Consider the following 15499-nt stretch of genomic DNA (forward strand, 5'->3'; position numbering starts at 1 on the left):
ATGATATGTATGGCTTGAAAGGGTATTAAATTAGTTGATTCAAACTCCATAACGACACTTAAGCCTAATTCTAATGTTTAGGCCTAATGCGCGCCGTTGAAAAAAGAGGGAAATACGATAGACTTTGAGGGCCATGGAGCCCAAAAATCATATTGACAAGCCCCGTTTGTCTAAGGGGATTTCTGTCCTTTTCAGCCGCTAAAAGACTAGAAATAGGGGGTGTCTTCGGCCTTACAATGAGACTAATGGCACTTATTCACGTTGATTACATCGTGACGTATGGGAAATTAAAACACACCGCCATTACTAAACAAACGCTTGTGTTGAAGGCGGAAAAACTAATTGATTCCTTTGGTGTTTTTCTTTTTTAGGAGCCAACATGCCCTGGTTTGTTGGCCTCTTGATGACGTTGCTGGCATCGTCATTCGGCCAATCAGCGTTGGCCGAAACTCAAAACCAAACCGGTAAAGTAACCCTTTAAGTACATGATTTACTGATTGATCCGAGCACGATTCGATCGATTGCAATTTTCAATTCCGATTCGGGTTTGGCTCCACCAACAAAAAATCAACCCGATTTTGTCCAAATTAAGGGAAAATTACGATGAAAAAAAAAATTGGATATTTTAAAGGGCTAGTGTCGCGTATAATAATTGAGGGTGTGTTAGTATCCGGCAAAGGAGAGTGAGAGCGGGCCGACCACGTACGAACGAGGAAGAATGGCTTAAATACGTTTCATTTTTATCTCCGAATAAAATCTAAACAAATTGCAAAATGATTTTACACGACGCCAAAATTTATCAATAGATAATTGAATCCCTACTCTTTGAGCGCCTTAGTTTTCGGGATAAATCCCCCCCCCTTGAAAACGGGATGCTATACTGTTATTAGGGGGCAAAACAAGACGCTCAAATACTATCACTAGTTTGAAGGCGTTTTTGGGTTGAAATAGATAATTTTTGAATTGAAAAATTTTCAAATCCGGAAATAGAAATGAAAGAAAGTTTAAGCGAGTGCCTCGAGGGGATCTCCACTCGAGAATTCATGTCAGTACTGCGTACCTTAATTATCTTCTCATTTAAATCTCGGGTCTCGATGTTATTTACTTAAAACAACTTAATTACGATGTTTAAGCCGAGACTACGAGGAGACAATCATTACCACGTAGCTTCCACGTCATTAGAAATAAACCACGCCCCCTTGAAGGTACTCCCCCCCCAAAAGAGTGTCCCAAGATTATGGTAGAGGAAATCTAGACAAGGAATTTGTTAATAGACATTATTTAGGGGCAGATATGACTATATAATTAAGGCGGGTCGTTAATTAATTAAGATTAAGGGGGTTGTAATAGTAATCTTTTGTTTCAGTTGCGAGATGCGGCGGAGGAGCTCCATTGAAACGCGTAGTCTGCTATTACCAAAGCGAATTGAACGAATTTCAAATTGAAGATTTGAACCCTTGTTTATGCACCCACTTGGTCTACGGTTCCCTGGGATTGGACTCGGACATGCGCTTCACCGACACCAACGAAGGTATAAACCCCCCCCCCACACACACACAACCAGAATAAGTTCAATTTCTCCGAGGTTATTCAATTTGGGAGCGAATTGAATAACCGGAGATTCTTATCAAAAACAATCTCTTGACGAAAGATTTACAAAGAGATTAAAATCTACCCTAGAGAGAGAGGGAGGGAGAGAGAGAGAGTGTGGCGGGCAACGTTCTCGTTATCGCGTTCCACCCCAAAATGGTCGGAGAAATTGTTGGCTCTCTGGAAACCAGTTCACTTTCGTAATAATTACCTCTCTCCCGCTTCCTTCTTGAACACACTGACACCACGAAAATCGGGCCGATCAACTAACTTATTAGGAAATTTAAGAGCGGGAAAAACCCGGCGTGTTTTGTTCGTAAACAAAGCTGCCCACTTGACCCCGACATGACCCGCGCGCCCGAAATGAAATGGACAGCTATAACAATACAGCTTCTCTCACGCGATATAAAGATATACAATTTCGCATTTTCTTTCACGAGTGAGACAGAGAGATATATTAGAAGGCGAAACACGATTCCCTTCACACTCCCGCCCATGCGCACCTACCGATATTATTATAATGCCTTTCTATTTTTTAAACTTTGACACCCTAATTCCGAATAGGGTTTAGTTGATACAATCCCAATTAATTCGTTTTCAGATTGAAATGACCTGACGTTTTAAACTGCGTATTTCCTTCATTTGATTTTCCCTGATTAATTTTTACTTGTCAAATTAGGGAATAATATTATGGCGTGATTCAACTCTAGTATTAATTGGTCAAATTCCCAGCTGACTTGACCGATTTAAAATGGCGCGTGACCGGCCCATAATCGTCCCGTTCTCAAAGACACGAAATAATCGCGTTTCCCAAATTTTGCAGACGCCTTCAAATCGATGAAGGCTTTGAAATTGAAAAACCCGGACCTAAAGACGTTGCTATCTATCAGAGACAGTAGCGTCTCGGGTTCGACTCCCTTCAGGACATTCGCCTCCGAGAGTAACACGACCGACCAACTCGGGAAAAAGCTGAGGCGAATGGTCCGGGACACCAACACCGACGGAATAGACATCGAATGGGTTTACGAAAATACCAATGGCACCAATTCCACCCAAGAGAAAAATGTTTTAACCAACTTTCTCAAGGTACGGTGGTCGAGTCGGAAAACCACTCGAAAATTATTTTTAACCATTCTTAATCGAACGACAGAGATTAAGGACAGCTTTGGACGATGTGACCCTGACGCTGACCACCTCGAAAAACCCCGGTCATTTAGTCAACGGATACGACTTTAGAAATATCTCCAAGTAAGTGCTTAATTGACCCCCCGTTTCAAGGTCGTCGTCGCTAATTAACAAAATACATCGGTAATTATTGCAGACACGTTGATTTCATCAACATCCCGGCTTTCCAATTCGACTTGGGCAACGAATCGATCGCGAAACATCACGGACGTCTGCACGGTGTCGCCGATATGGAGAACATGGTACGGGATTTGGTCAATTTACACCTGGGTCAGTCCACGTGAAATCACCGAACGATGTCACCATGGGTAAACCGATTTTTTTCAAAGTTTACATACACTTTAAGCAAGCCTTAAAACTAATGATGGCGAGTTTTTAGGACTAAATACTGAAAAGTGTTTGAGATACGTCAGTTTTAGTATAACCCTTGTTTTTTGCAGTGCACATTTAACAAATTCGGGTCTCTCCACATAAAGTGGAATAACTTTTCTTCTATTCCATATATTTAAATGAAAATTGAGTTTCTTATGCATCTTTTAACGAGAAATGGACTAGTCTTGTTGAAATATTTCTAAAAATTCTGGTTTCGGCGTTATTAACACGCCAACCGAAAAAAACATTTTTTCGGGGGGTCCCATTCGGAGGGGAAAATGGCGATGTCAGAATATAGCATTCCCAATTATATGAGCTATTTTCAAGGCCCAGTGGGCAGGCCTTTCCAGTGATACTAAAATATTTTTATATATTTGGTTTTCTCTAAGATTTCCACGCGAAATTCTGATTTCATGATTTTTCCTAAAATTACAAATTATTAAAGGAATTCAAAATTCTTTAAACAAAGTTTTCAACTATGAAGCTTTATTTGCAGCAGGATTATTTACTAGACAGTATTAGATCTATATATAAACATGTTTTAATGTCAATGCCTTAATAATTTCCAGTTCGTTTTCCGTTAGTTTCAAAATCCTAGCTCTTAAACCAGTGGCTGTTGGATCTGATACGAAGCACAAAATTGAGTTAAGAGGAACATGGCAAATATCATCAATTAAAGGCCAAGAGAGATGATTGGAATTCGGGTCTCGTTTCATAAACTTTAGGAGAAAATCATTTTCTTCCCTGAACTTTTCGAGTACTAAAGCAATATACCAATCTTTATCGTACATCGCTGCGACATAATGCCCAATTGATATATCACCAAATTGAATGAGATTCTCTGTTTGCGAATTTTCTTGCACGACTTTGACTTTTGATCCAAATTCGTCTTCAGATATGCGGTACATCATTAGTTCAAATTTTGACACTGGCACAAATCTGTGGTGGTTTCGGGTACCAACAATAGTTGAAGCTTTAGATAGCCTGTCGTCAATCTTTTCGTGATGTTGCTGGACTTCTTCTTTGCTAACATAAATGAACTTTATGGACTCTATGCGCGCCTCGGCCCATTCGAAAAACTGAATTGGAGTAACAATTTGCTTGTCTAAGGGTTGTTGCAGAGATGCTCTCGTGGCCAAGCGTTTTACCGTCCCTCCAATTCCGTCACACGGACTTTTCCCATGACTTGTTGCGAAAAAATTCCAATCTGCAGGAACACCGAAGTCAGCCTCATGGTGACAAAGGTTCAACCAATTTTTGCAATTTTTGTATTGTGACGCTGCTCCATCACTGAAGTAATGAATGTGTTTTAAATTTGGAAAAACAGAAAGGAGGTGTTTAACAAAAATGTTTACGAAACAGTGAACTGATCCGGCACCATGGTCCATTTCGTCACTAATAATGCAAGAGCTTAAACAGTTCAAATTTGTTTCCTTTTTGTAGTATGTTACAAATGGATGCAATGTTGCCTGACTGTTTTCCCAGTGAAAACCTTGAACAGCATCTTGAACGACGAAAGAGTAGTTTTCAGTAGAGTCCAAAAGTGTCACAACGTGATCTTGGGGAAGGTTTTCTTTAATTTTCCTTAAGTATGACCCCTGGGATTTGGCAATGAAATGATGCGGAATTGCTCGACGAATACGGTTGCCAAAATTGTCAACGAAATCGCTTATACTTTCTGTGATGTCAATTAATTTTATTCGCCCATCACTGATGTAACCATATTTTATAAGTAATCTCATCACCAGAATCCATTTCCTTTTCTTCAAATAAAGCTCTCAAGTATTTAGAAAACTCCAATTCCCCAGGACAGTTCACACAGCCGTGAAGCATGCATTGGCGTTCGTCGATGTCGCATACTTGTTTCATCATTAGAGTTTTATAATCTGTTTTAATTGGTAGAGCAGCTGTCATTTAACTTTATGTTTTGATGAACTTCACATACACACACCTTGGTGTATAAAGATTGGTATATTGCTTTAGTACTCGAAAAGTTCAGGGAAGAAAATGATTTTCTCCTAAAGTTTATGAAACGAGACCCGAATTCCAATCATCTCTCTTGGCCTTTAATTGATGATATTTGCCATGTTCCTCTTAACTCAATTTTGTGCTTCGTATCAGATCCAACAGCCACTGGTTCAAGAGCTAGGATTTTGAAACTAACGGAAAACGAACTGGAAATTATTAAGGCATTGACATTAAAACATGTTTATATATAGATCTAATACTGTCTAGTAAATAATCCTGCTGCAAATAAAGCTTCATAGTTGAAAACTTTGTTTAAAGAATTTTGAATTCCTTTAATAATTTGTAATTTTAGGAAAAATCATGAAATCAGAATTTCGCGTGGAAATCTTAGAGAAAACCAAATATATAAAAATATTTTAGTATCGCTGGAAAGGCCTGCCCACTGGGCCTTGAAAATAGCTCATATAATTGGGAATGCTATATTCTGACATCGCCATTTTCCCCTCCGAATGGGACCCCCCGAAAAAATGTTTTTTTCGGTTGGCGTGTTAATAACGCCGAAACCCGAATTTTTAGAAATATTTCAACAAGACTAGTCCATTTCTCGTTAAAAGATGCATAAGAAACTCAATTTTCATTTAAATATAGGGAATAGAAGAAAAGTTATTCCACTTTATGTGGAGAGACCCGAATTTGTTAAATGTGCACTGCAAAAAACAAGGGTTATACTAAAACTGTCGTATCTCAAACACTTTTCAGTATTTAGTCCTAAAAACTCGCCATCATTAGTTTTAAGGCTTGCTTAAAGTGTATGTAAACTTTGAAAAAAATCGGTTTACCCATGGTGACATCGTTCGGTGATTTCACGTGGACTGACCCACCTGTAGGTACCAACTAACGTTTCGTTTTACAGGATTCGATGGTGGACTTACTCCTGACAATGGGGGCCAATAAGGAAAAGATTGTCATTGGAATTCCGACGTTCGGGCTCAGCTACAAATTGAGCAACGAAAGTGAAACGGCTCCGGGTTCACCAGTTGAGAATGGCCAAGCCACGGTCATGACGCACTCGGAGGTAATTATTAATTAACAAATTAGACATTTATACGAAAAGATGAATTAACGAGCTTTCCAATAAAGATTTGCGTGGCCAGACAAACGGGAAACTGGACATTGGTCCGAGAAAAGGACCAAACGGCTCCTTACGTTTACAAGGGGAAAACCTGGATTGGTTTTGACGACGAAATCAGTTTCAAACTCAAAGTAATTTAATTAACCCTAAGAAATGGCGGGTTTCGAGGAGCCATCAATAATGAACGCCACGATTATTTCTCAGAGCAAGTACATCTTATTGCGTAATTTGGGCGGAGTCATGGTCTGGACAGCCAATCAGGATGATTATCGCGGAATGTGCGGTAACGGACGCTTCCCCTTGCTGAGGAGCATTCGCGACGTCCTATCGAGTAGTAAAACAAAAAGCGCTAGCAACGGAACGACGGACGAACTCGAAGAATACTTGGATTACTCGGAATCGCGCGTCGTGGAAATCTACGACCAGGCTGGAAACATTTTCAAAACGGATTACGCCAGTACCGACACGGTCGAAGGCATGACGTGCACGCGTCAAGGATACTACCGTCATCCCGCCGACTGTACCCGCTTCTACCGTTGCGTCAAATTCAACCAGTTAACGGACGCCTTCTCCATCTTCCAGTACGATTGTCCAAGCGGATTGGTCTTCGACGAACGTCACGAGGTGTGTAATTGGCCTTCGTGGTCGCCGCCTTGCGACGGATCCGGCGAAATAATGCCCCGATCCGCCAGCGACTTCTACTGCCCCGACCTCGGCTACTTTCGCGACCCCGAGAACTGTCGCGTATTCTTCTACTGTAACGACGTCTACGGAAACGGGACCCTATCAGCCTACGAGTTCAAGTGTCCCTACAATCTGGCTTTCGACGAAGAGAGACGCGTTTGCGATTGGCCCTTACTGGTGTCCGGTTGCGCCGAAAAGGCCGGCCTCATAGGAGTTCAAGGCGGTCTAGCTAGCGGCGTCATTCAGCACGGGGGACTATTCGGAGGAAGCGGATTGGTACATAGTTTCAGGGAGAATCAAGCCGCCAGACCCGCGGGTTTCCGGATTAAGCCTTTGAATGGTTACCAAGGATACGCGTCCTACGACATACCGCGTGGTAGCGCGTTGTACGGAGAAGCTCGGTACGCGTCCGGCGCCAATTTAGCTACCCACGAAGATGACGGAGCCGGATCCAGAGCCACTTTGCATTTAAATCGGGCGGTTCTCGGCGGACAAGGATTCGTTTCCGAAAGCCATACGCTGGAACATAATGACGGACAAGTACTTCGTGGAACGTACCAACAACAACAACGACATTTATTCACATCCGGTCAAGAAAATGCGGGGGCGACTCTAATTGGATTAGACGAACAAAGGGGATACGCTAATGGTCAACAAGGCGGCAAGTCCATTGGCGTCAGTTCCGCAGGATCGTTGGTTCAAGAGCACGGAAACGGAGGAGCCGTATTGGTTGGACAAAAAGGATACGCTATTGGTCAACAAGGCGGCCAGTCCATTGGCGCCGGTTCCGGAGGAGCATTGGTTCAAGAGCACGGAAACGGAGGAGCCGTATTGGTTGGACAACAAGGTTACGCCGTTGGTCAGAAAACTCATCAACCAATCGGACTGGTTAACGCGGGAGAAGTTGACCATGCTCAGGGTGGAGCGACTCTAATTGGGTTAAATCAACAACACGGCTACGCTACTGGTGAGAAAACTCACGAAGGATCTATTGGATTAGTCAATGTTGGACAGGGTTATCAAGCTCAGGGTAGAGCGACTCTAATTGGGTTAAATCAGCAACAAGGCTACGCTAATGGAGAGAAAACTCATCAAGGATCTATTGGATTAGTTAATGTTGGACAGGGTTATCTAGGTCAGGGTGGAGCGACTTTAATTGGGTTAAATCAGCAACAAGGCTACGCTAATGGTGAGAAAACTCATCATGGATCCATTGGATTAGTTAATGTTGGACAGGGTTATCAAGGTCAGAGTGAAGCGACTTTAACAGGATTAAACGAACAGCGAGGTTACGCAATTGGGCAAAAAACGTCGGGCGCATCTCTGATTGGTTTGAATGAACAAGTTCATCAAACTCAACAACTTCAAGGAGGCTCTCTAGTTAGCGGCGGCGCTCAAGGTGGAGGTTACGGAATCGGTTTGAGCGGTACAATTTTTGAAGACGGTGTAAAGCGAGCCGTTGGCGAAATTCGAAGCATCGAACACGGCGGTCAAACCAGTCGTAACTTGGTTCTGGAAAACGGTTTCCAAAGCGGTCGCGTCAACTACGGACCAGCGCGTGGTCCCCGAGGAGACGAAGGCGTCCTAATCAACTCGCCACCTCCACCGGTATCATCCCTAAGTCGACCGAGACCCCTGGGAAGACCGGGTACATCTTACTCGCATTTCATTAAACTGGTACCGCAAACCAAGGGTATTCCCGAACCACCGTTAGCTACCGGCGCCTTGGCCAATCGATTGCAGAACGCCGTGGCGGCTTTACAAGCCAACGCTAGGGGAGCCGGCAGACCCTTGTCACCCGCCACCTTCCCCGTACCCGCGCTGGGGGGCGTGGTTGGTGGTACCGCCTTGTACGGACAAGGCAGGATCAGACTCAACCCGAACATCGTCCCGCAACCCGAAATTGAACAAGTCAAGTTTGATGACGATGTTCGAGGACTAAATTTGGAACAGGAAGTACAACCCGTACAAGTTCAACAACCGGTTGAGATTGTGCAAGACAAATCAGTTCATAAACAACCCGAATCAACAGTTTATCAAACAACGTATCATCAACAACATCCTCAAGTTGTACAACAACAGCCTATCGGCGTGAAATCCGTACAACCTCAAGTTGTCCAACAAGTTAGACCAACCTTTATCCAAGAACAACCCGAATTGGTCGTTCAACAACAACCTAAGGTTGTCCAACAAGAAATTAGACCAGTTGGCGTTAAATCGACCGCTTATCAAACAAACTACGTTCAAGAACAACCTCAATTTGTTCTTCAACAAGAAAAACAACCAATAATTGTACAACACGAACAACCACAAGTTGTTCAACAAGAAGTTAGACCGGTTGGAGTTAAATCCACGGCTTATCAAACAACATACGTTCAAGAACAACCTAAAGTTGTGGTTGAACAACAAAAACAACCTATAATTATACAGCATCAAGAACCGCAAGTTGTTCAGGACGTTAGACCAGTTGGCGTCAAGTCAACCGCGTATCAAGCTACCTTCATTCGAGAACAACCGAAGGTTGTACAAGAAATTAGGCCCGCCGTTCAACAAGTAGTTGTTCAGCAACCTCAAGTTGTACAACAGGAAATTCGACCAGTCGGAGTTAAATCAACGGCCTACAAAACTACCTACGTTCAAGAACAACCCAAAGTTGTGGTGCAACAACAACAGCCAGTTATCCATCAACAAGTTTACCACGAACAACCCCAAGTTGTCCAACAAGTTTACCAAGAACAACCCAAACTTGTCCAACAACAAGTTTACCAAGAACAACCCAAACTTGTCCAACAACAAGTTTACCAAGAACAACCCAAACTTGTCCAACAACAAGTTTACCAAGAACAACGCAAACTTGTCCAACAACAAGTTTACCAAGAACAGCCCAAAGTTGTCCAACAACAAGTTTACCTTCAACAACCCAAAGTTGTCCAGCAACAAGTCTACCATCAGCAACCTAAAGAAATTGGGCCAGATGGGGTAAAATCAACTTCCTACCAGCGCAATATCCATCTGGAACAACCTAAAAGTATTGAGCAAGTACATTTACAAGAACCGGAAGTAGATTTGTTCCAGTCTTACGTGCCAACGATGGCATTAGACCTCGGACTTAGACAAGAATATTACATGAGACAACAAGTCCATCCCGCCTACGGAAGAATCAATTTCGGGGAGCCAGCTTTCCCGCGGGCACCCATTCCCATCCAACCAATCAGAGGACAACCTCGACCGGTCTTGCAACCGGTGGTGGAACCCAGACCGCAGAAAGGTGACGAAGGAGTCACGCCCAAGCCGAGAGTAACCATTAACTTCCGAGAGTTGCCCATCGCGGTCAAGTCCATTCATTCTTTGCCACAACCTTCGCCATTCCCCCCGAATATTGCCCCAAATACCTATTACAGCTCGGTACATTCTACTATCAACTTACCGGGACCTCGTCAACCCGGAAGGACCAATTATGGACAGGTAAGCCAAAGATTTTATACTTCAACGTTAATTTCCCCGGATTAAAACTATCTTCAATTTAGGCCCGAATAGTTCAAAAGCAAGAACCACTGGCCATTATCGAGCAAGAACGTCCCAAGAGCATTCAATACGTATCGGGTGGTCAAATCGAAGAACCATCTTACGGAGTTAAGATCCCAGTTCAACCCATTACCCCGGTAACGGAAGTTAAAAGCGTCCATCAAGAACCATTGAGAATCAAATCGATCCATAAGGAACCACCCGTAAGTCAAGTTTACGAGCACCGAGAACACAACGTCGTTCAACATCAAGCCCAGGTTGTCATAGAGGAACCACCGCGTCCCAAGACACTCGAGTTGCGACCCGTTACAATCCCAATCAGATCACAACCCAGAGCTCCTCCGCCACCGCCAAAATCAATTCAAGTCGTACAAGAGGTAAGTCAATTCCTCAAAGATTTCAACATAAGTATCTTAATTTTAACGGTTTTCAACAGATTCCCAGACCAGTTATTCAACTACAGAAACAAGAGTACATTCCAGTACGCCAACCTCCACCCCCACCAACCCAGTTCGTTCAAGTAGAACAACCGAGACCTCAAGTGTACACTGAAGTCAAATCGGTTCAACAACAAGTACCCCTGGTTCCCATAGTTCAACCGCGTCGACCCGAATCGGTTCCGATCCAAATACCCGTTCAAAAAGTACAATTGCCACCTCCTCCACCGCCACCCAAGTCCATCGTTCAAGTACATATCGAAACACCACCTAAACAACAAGTGATCCTTCAAAGACAACCTCAAGTCTTTGTTCAACGACAACCTCAGGTTGTTATCCAAGAGCAACCCCAAGTTGTAGTTAAAAAGCAACCTCAAGTTGTTGTACAACAACAACAAATTTACCAACAACCGCGAGTTTTAGTTCAAAAACAACCTGAACCGGTTGTACATCAACAAGTTTATCATCAGCAACCCCAAGTTGTAGTTCAAAAACAACCTCAAGTTGTCGTACAACAACAACAGGTTTACCAACAACAAGTTTTAGTTCAAAGACAACCACAACCGGTTGTGGCCGTGAAAACTATTCAACGGCCAGTTCAACCAGTTCGTTTGGATTTACCACCACCACCTAGACAACAGATCGTAGTACAAAAACAACCCGAAGTCATCCCAGTTCAACCAGTACGTTTTGAATTACCACCTCCTCCGCCCGTTCAACAAGTTAAAGTTCGGTACCAGGAATTACCACCTCCCCCTCCACCACAAGTTCAAGTTTACGAACCGATTAGAATTAGACAACCCGATCCAGTTCCCATCGTTCGAGTCAAACCGGTTCAACAAGTACAAGTAAAGGTCAAGAGTATTCAAGCTAGACCATTACCTCCGCAACCCATCGAAGTCGCCGTTGCCGTCCAACCCTTGCCACCTCCCCCTCCCAAACAAATAGTCGAGGTCAGACAACCAGATCCTCCGAAATCGGTTCAAATTATTCAACAAGAACCGATCAGAGTTCAAGAGCTACCACCACCACCTCCTCCTCCACCGGTTCAAATCAAAATAAAGGAACCCCAACGAATCAGACCAGTTGTTATCGACGTACGTCAACCGGACCCACCCAAATCGGTTCAAATTCCCCAACAAGAGCCAATCAGAATTGTAGAGCGTCCACCCAAACCCCAAATTAAAGTCGTGGCCCCTCAACCTAGACCTAAAACGGTTCAAATTATCCAAGAGCCCGTTAGAATTCGGGAACTTCCGCCTAAACCGGTTAAAATCGCCCGCCCTCAACCCGTCATTGAAATCACCCAAGTAAAGGAAGCGCCGCCCATTCGACCACCTCCCAGAGTTGAGCTACAAAGAATTAAGAAACCGGTCAAGGTTATCGAGATTCAAAAACCGGTTCAAATTGAACAAGTAGCCGTAAAGGCACCACCACCTTCTGGTCGAGTTAATTTCGGACCAGCTAGGGTCAGTAGCACACCGAGACCAGTTCGTCCAACGCCACCGGCTCCCTTAGCGGCTGGACCTCAAGAACCGAGACAACGTAACAGAGAAAGACCTCCGTCAACCCAGTATATATTTAGACAACCACCGTCTGGTCCGAAATCCGCTTATACCCAAGCCCCTCCCGAAGCTCCAACCCCGCCACCGGCAGAATTCGATAACATCCCAGCGCCCTTACCCAATGTGGAAGGGGGTGGCCCCGCCAGACCCGCTGGTGGCTCCAGACTGTTCTCCGAAGGTCGTAGGAGACGGCCATCGGGAGAGGGCGACGAGAATAACGGACCCATGAAAGTAGTCGTGAAATACGGTCAAAGATTACTGGCTAATCCATCAAACGAAGGAGATTCTACATCCGGGAAGAGGATAGTTAGAGTACAAGTACCAAGAGGTTCCTTAAACCAAGGACAAGTCAGCGAGGAAATCAACAACAATCCCGACGTAGTTATTAAGTCGATTAAGACGGAACCACTGCGAGTACCGGTCGCGAGCAGCGTCACGACAAAGACCAGCGGCAGATTGACGCAAGCCGGACAAGTCAAGACGTCACAAGGGAAACGAAAGAGGCTGAGGAACAGACCCAGGGTCGATCCCGAATTGATCAAGAGCCAACAACTTCCGGCCGAACACAGAAACGAGGATCTTAGCCTCGCTTCCAGACAGAATGGCGAAGCCTTATTTGGCGAACAAAATAATCGCCAGGATGGATACAAGTCCATCGATTCCGAGGGGAAATCTATCGACCAATTCAATTCCGCGCCCCAACCTATCGGCCAATCAAACGAAGGGCTTAAATCTATCGGCCAATCGAGAGAGGATGGTAAATCAATCAGCCAATCGAATGAGGGTGTTAAATCGATCAGCCAATCGAGAGAGGGTGTTAAATCAGTCAGCCAATCAAACGAAGGGCTTAAATCAATCAGCCAATCAAACGAAGGGCTGAAATCGATCAGCCAGTCGAGAGAGGGTGTTAAATCGATTGACCAATTATCATCATCAGTATACGGACAAAAAGCAATCAGTCTGATCGATGGTGATAAATCGAGTGGTAGCGAAAACTTGGGAGTGAAATCAATTGACCAAGCGGGAGGAAGAGGTAGAGGAGGAGCGGCTAAAAGCTCGCGACCGGTCAGTCTGAAATCTATTGACCAAACATCCGATTATGGTCAGAAAAGCGTCAGGGTCGGCGTCAAATCAACGGAAAAAAGTGAAAAGATAGGGGTGGTCTACGCCGAACAACCAAGGACAAATGGTCGCGACAACCAAGGACAGGATGGCCCAGCCCGGGACAACTCGGATTCGGGGTCCGCCAATCAAAGGGCTTCCAAGAAGTCGTCGCGGAACGGAGCTTCGAGAAGACGCCAAGAACAACGACGAGGAGGAGCAGGAGAATCTTCGCGTCAACCCATTGACAGGAGACGACTCTTTGACAAATCGGCCACCATTGAGCAAGTACAACAAGACAAAGAAGGAGTCAAGTCGAGCGACATCGAGCAAGGTCCCGTTCAGGTCAGGGAGGAGGCGGGGAAGAAAAGCGGAGGGGGCAAGAGGTCGAGGTCAAGGTCGCGCAAGGGCGGCAAGGACGCGTTGCCGGACACGGCTTGCACCCGACCCGGTCTCTTCAGACACCCCGATAATTGCAACAAATTCTACGAATGTTTCTACGACAAATGGTTAAACAAGTTCACGCTGCACATGTTCGAATGCCCCATTCGCCTAGCCTTTGACGAAAAGGTCTTTGGGTGCACGGAATTGGCCGCCAAAACGCCCTGCAAGGCCAAACCCCCCTCTCGTGACAATAATAAGACAACCAAGGAATAAGTCCATGACGTCTCAAACCCCCCCCCCCCCAACCCTCTAACCTTTGACCTCAAATTGAAACGAAAAGAAATAATCTCCGCAAATTGCGAGTGAATGGAGGAAATTATTTTGTATTGGGCGATTGGTGTTAATTAATATCAATTAATTGAGGGTGGGGTGGAGGTGGGGGGTTTCATTAAATTTGATTAAAATTAATGCACGAACGATCTCTAAGCATTTCTAAAGGCAATTAGAATAAAAACAAAAATTGCAATTGCAATTTTCTCAATTAAAATTCGCTGAATTTTTGGGTGGACCTAAAATTTATATAATTATTTTTTTGTTTGGATAATGTATATATAAATATGATGACGTGGATAAGTGCCATTTTTTCACCTATTTTTTTTAATTACTAGTTTGTTTTGTTAATTGTGTAATTTTTGTGATTATTGACTTTGCTAGGAATTTAAAATTAGTTGTTATTTTTTCAAAAGAAAAATAAATTTAGAATAATAAGAATTATTTTTTTACTGATTTTTTGTAAATTTCCTTCCGAGCATTATCAATAAAAGAGGTTTATTTTTAAAACGCTGCCGCTACTCTAATTGTTTACTTTACATTAGGTCATAGCCCACTCGTTCAAGCGCTCCGTCGTAAGACCAGGGTTCATACCACTTTTGGTAAACAAATTTCCCTGAGATTTCCAGGTTTTTCCCCACATAGTTCCCTGAATTTTCCAGAGTTACGAGCCTCCGAAGTGTAGTGTAATGCTATTCCTATGGAGGGGTTTGTTTGTTTACGTTTTGCTTAATTACTCGTCCCCTGTTTGACGTAGCCCTAAGGTTTTAGTATGGTTAGATGGGGGACAAATTGGACTATAACATACTCAAAGGACATCCTCCTACCTCTAGTAGAACCAGAGTTACGAGCCTCCAAAGTTGGGTCTAATGCTATTCCTATGGAGGGGGTTGTTTGTTCACGTTTTGCTTAATATCTCGGCCCCTGTTTGTCGTAGCCCTATGTTCTTAGTATGGTTGGATGGGGGACAAATTGATCTATAACATACTCAAAGAACATCCCCGTATCTCTACTAGAACCAGAGTTACGAGCCTCCAAAGTTGGGTCTAATGCTATTCCTATGGAGAGGGTTGTTTGTTTATGTTTAGTTTAATTACTCGGCCCCTGTTTGTCATAGCCCTATGTTCTTAGTATGGTTGGATGGGGGACAAATTGGACTATAACATACTCAAAGAACATCCCCGTATCTCTAGTAGAAACAGAGTTATGAGCCTCCAAAGTTGGGT

At 43.9% G+C, this 15499-nt stretch overlaps 2 protein-coding genes across 3 annotated transcripts; one reads left to right on the top strand and one right to left on the bottom strand.

Moving 5' to 3' along the window:
- The first annotated feature begins 236 nt into the window (after positions 1-236).
- LOC149653962 (uncharacterized) lies at positions 237-14235 on the top strand. Its single transcript, XM_089846952.1, has 10 exons — positions 237-464; positions 1367-1531; positions 2414-2676; positions 2741-2838; positions 2912-3017; positions 6029-6190; positions 6256-6378; positions 6452-10396; positions 10459-10833; positions 10893-14235. The coding sequence occupies exons 1-10, from the start codon at positions 380-382 to the stop codon at positions 14214-14216; spliced, it is 8646 nt and encodes a 2881-aa protein (XP_089703078.1). The 5' UTR covers positions 237-379; the 3' UTR covers positions 14217-14235.
- On the bottom strand, positions 3408-5685 carry LOC149653963 (uncharacterized). Of its 2 annotated transcripts, none has more exons than XM_089846946.1 (2): positions 5134-5685; positions 3408-5033 (listed from the first exon to the last, which is right to left on the bottom strand). In XM_089846946.1, the coding sequence occupies exon 2, from the start codon at positions 4887-4889 to the stop codon at positions 3672-3674; it is 1218 nt and encodes a 405-aa protein (XP_089703072.1). In that variant the 5' UTR covers positions 4890-5033; positions 5134-5685; the 3' UTR covers positions 3408-3671. The 2 variants fall into 2 exon arrangements, with proteins under 2 accessions (XP_089703072.1, XP_089703073.1); XM_089846947.1 differs by lacking the exon at positions 5134-5685 and having other exon boundaries at positions 3408-4437; positions 4503-4660.
- Positions 14236-15499: the final 1264 nt, after the last annotated feature.

Source organism: Phalangium opilio, unplaced genomic scaffold (genome assembly GCF_054372755.1).
Source record: "Phalangium opilio isolate 3A_F unplaced genomic scaffold, DU_Popi_V2 ptg000081l_1, whole genome shotgun sequence".
NCBI classification, from domain to species: domain Eukaryota; kingdom Metazoa; phylum Arthropoda; class Arachnida; order Opiliones; family Phalangiidae; genus Phalangium; species Phalangium opilio.

Excerpts from the sequence above, each read along its gene's own strand:
- LOC149653962 (XM_089846952.1), top strand. The coding sequence starts at position 380 with ATGCCCTGGTTTGTTGGCCTCTTGATGACGTTGCTGGCATCGTCATTC. Across the intron at positions 1,532-2,413 it reads CTTCACCGACACCAACGAAG|ACGCCTTCAAATCGATGAAG; the intron begins GTATAAACCCCC and ends CAAATTTTGCAG. Across the intron at positions 10,834-10,892 it reads CAATTCAAGTCGTACAAGAG|ATTCCCAGACCAGTTATTCA; the intron begins GTAAGTCAATTC and ends GGTTTTCAACAG.
- LOC149653963 (XM_089846946.1), bottom strand. The coding sequence starts at position 4,889 with ATGAGATTACTTATAAAATATGGTTACATCAGTGATGGGCGAATAAAA.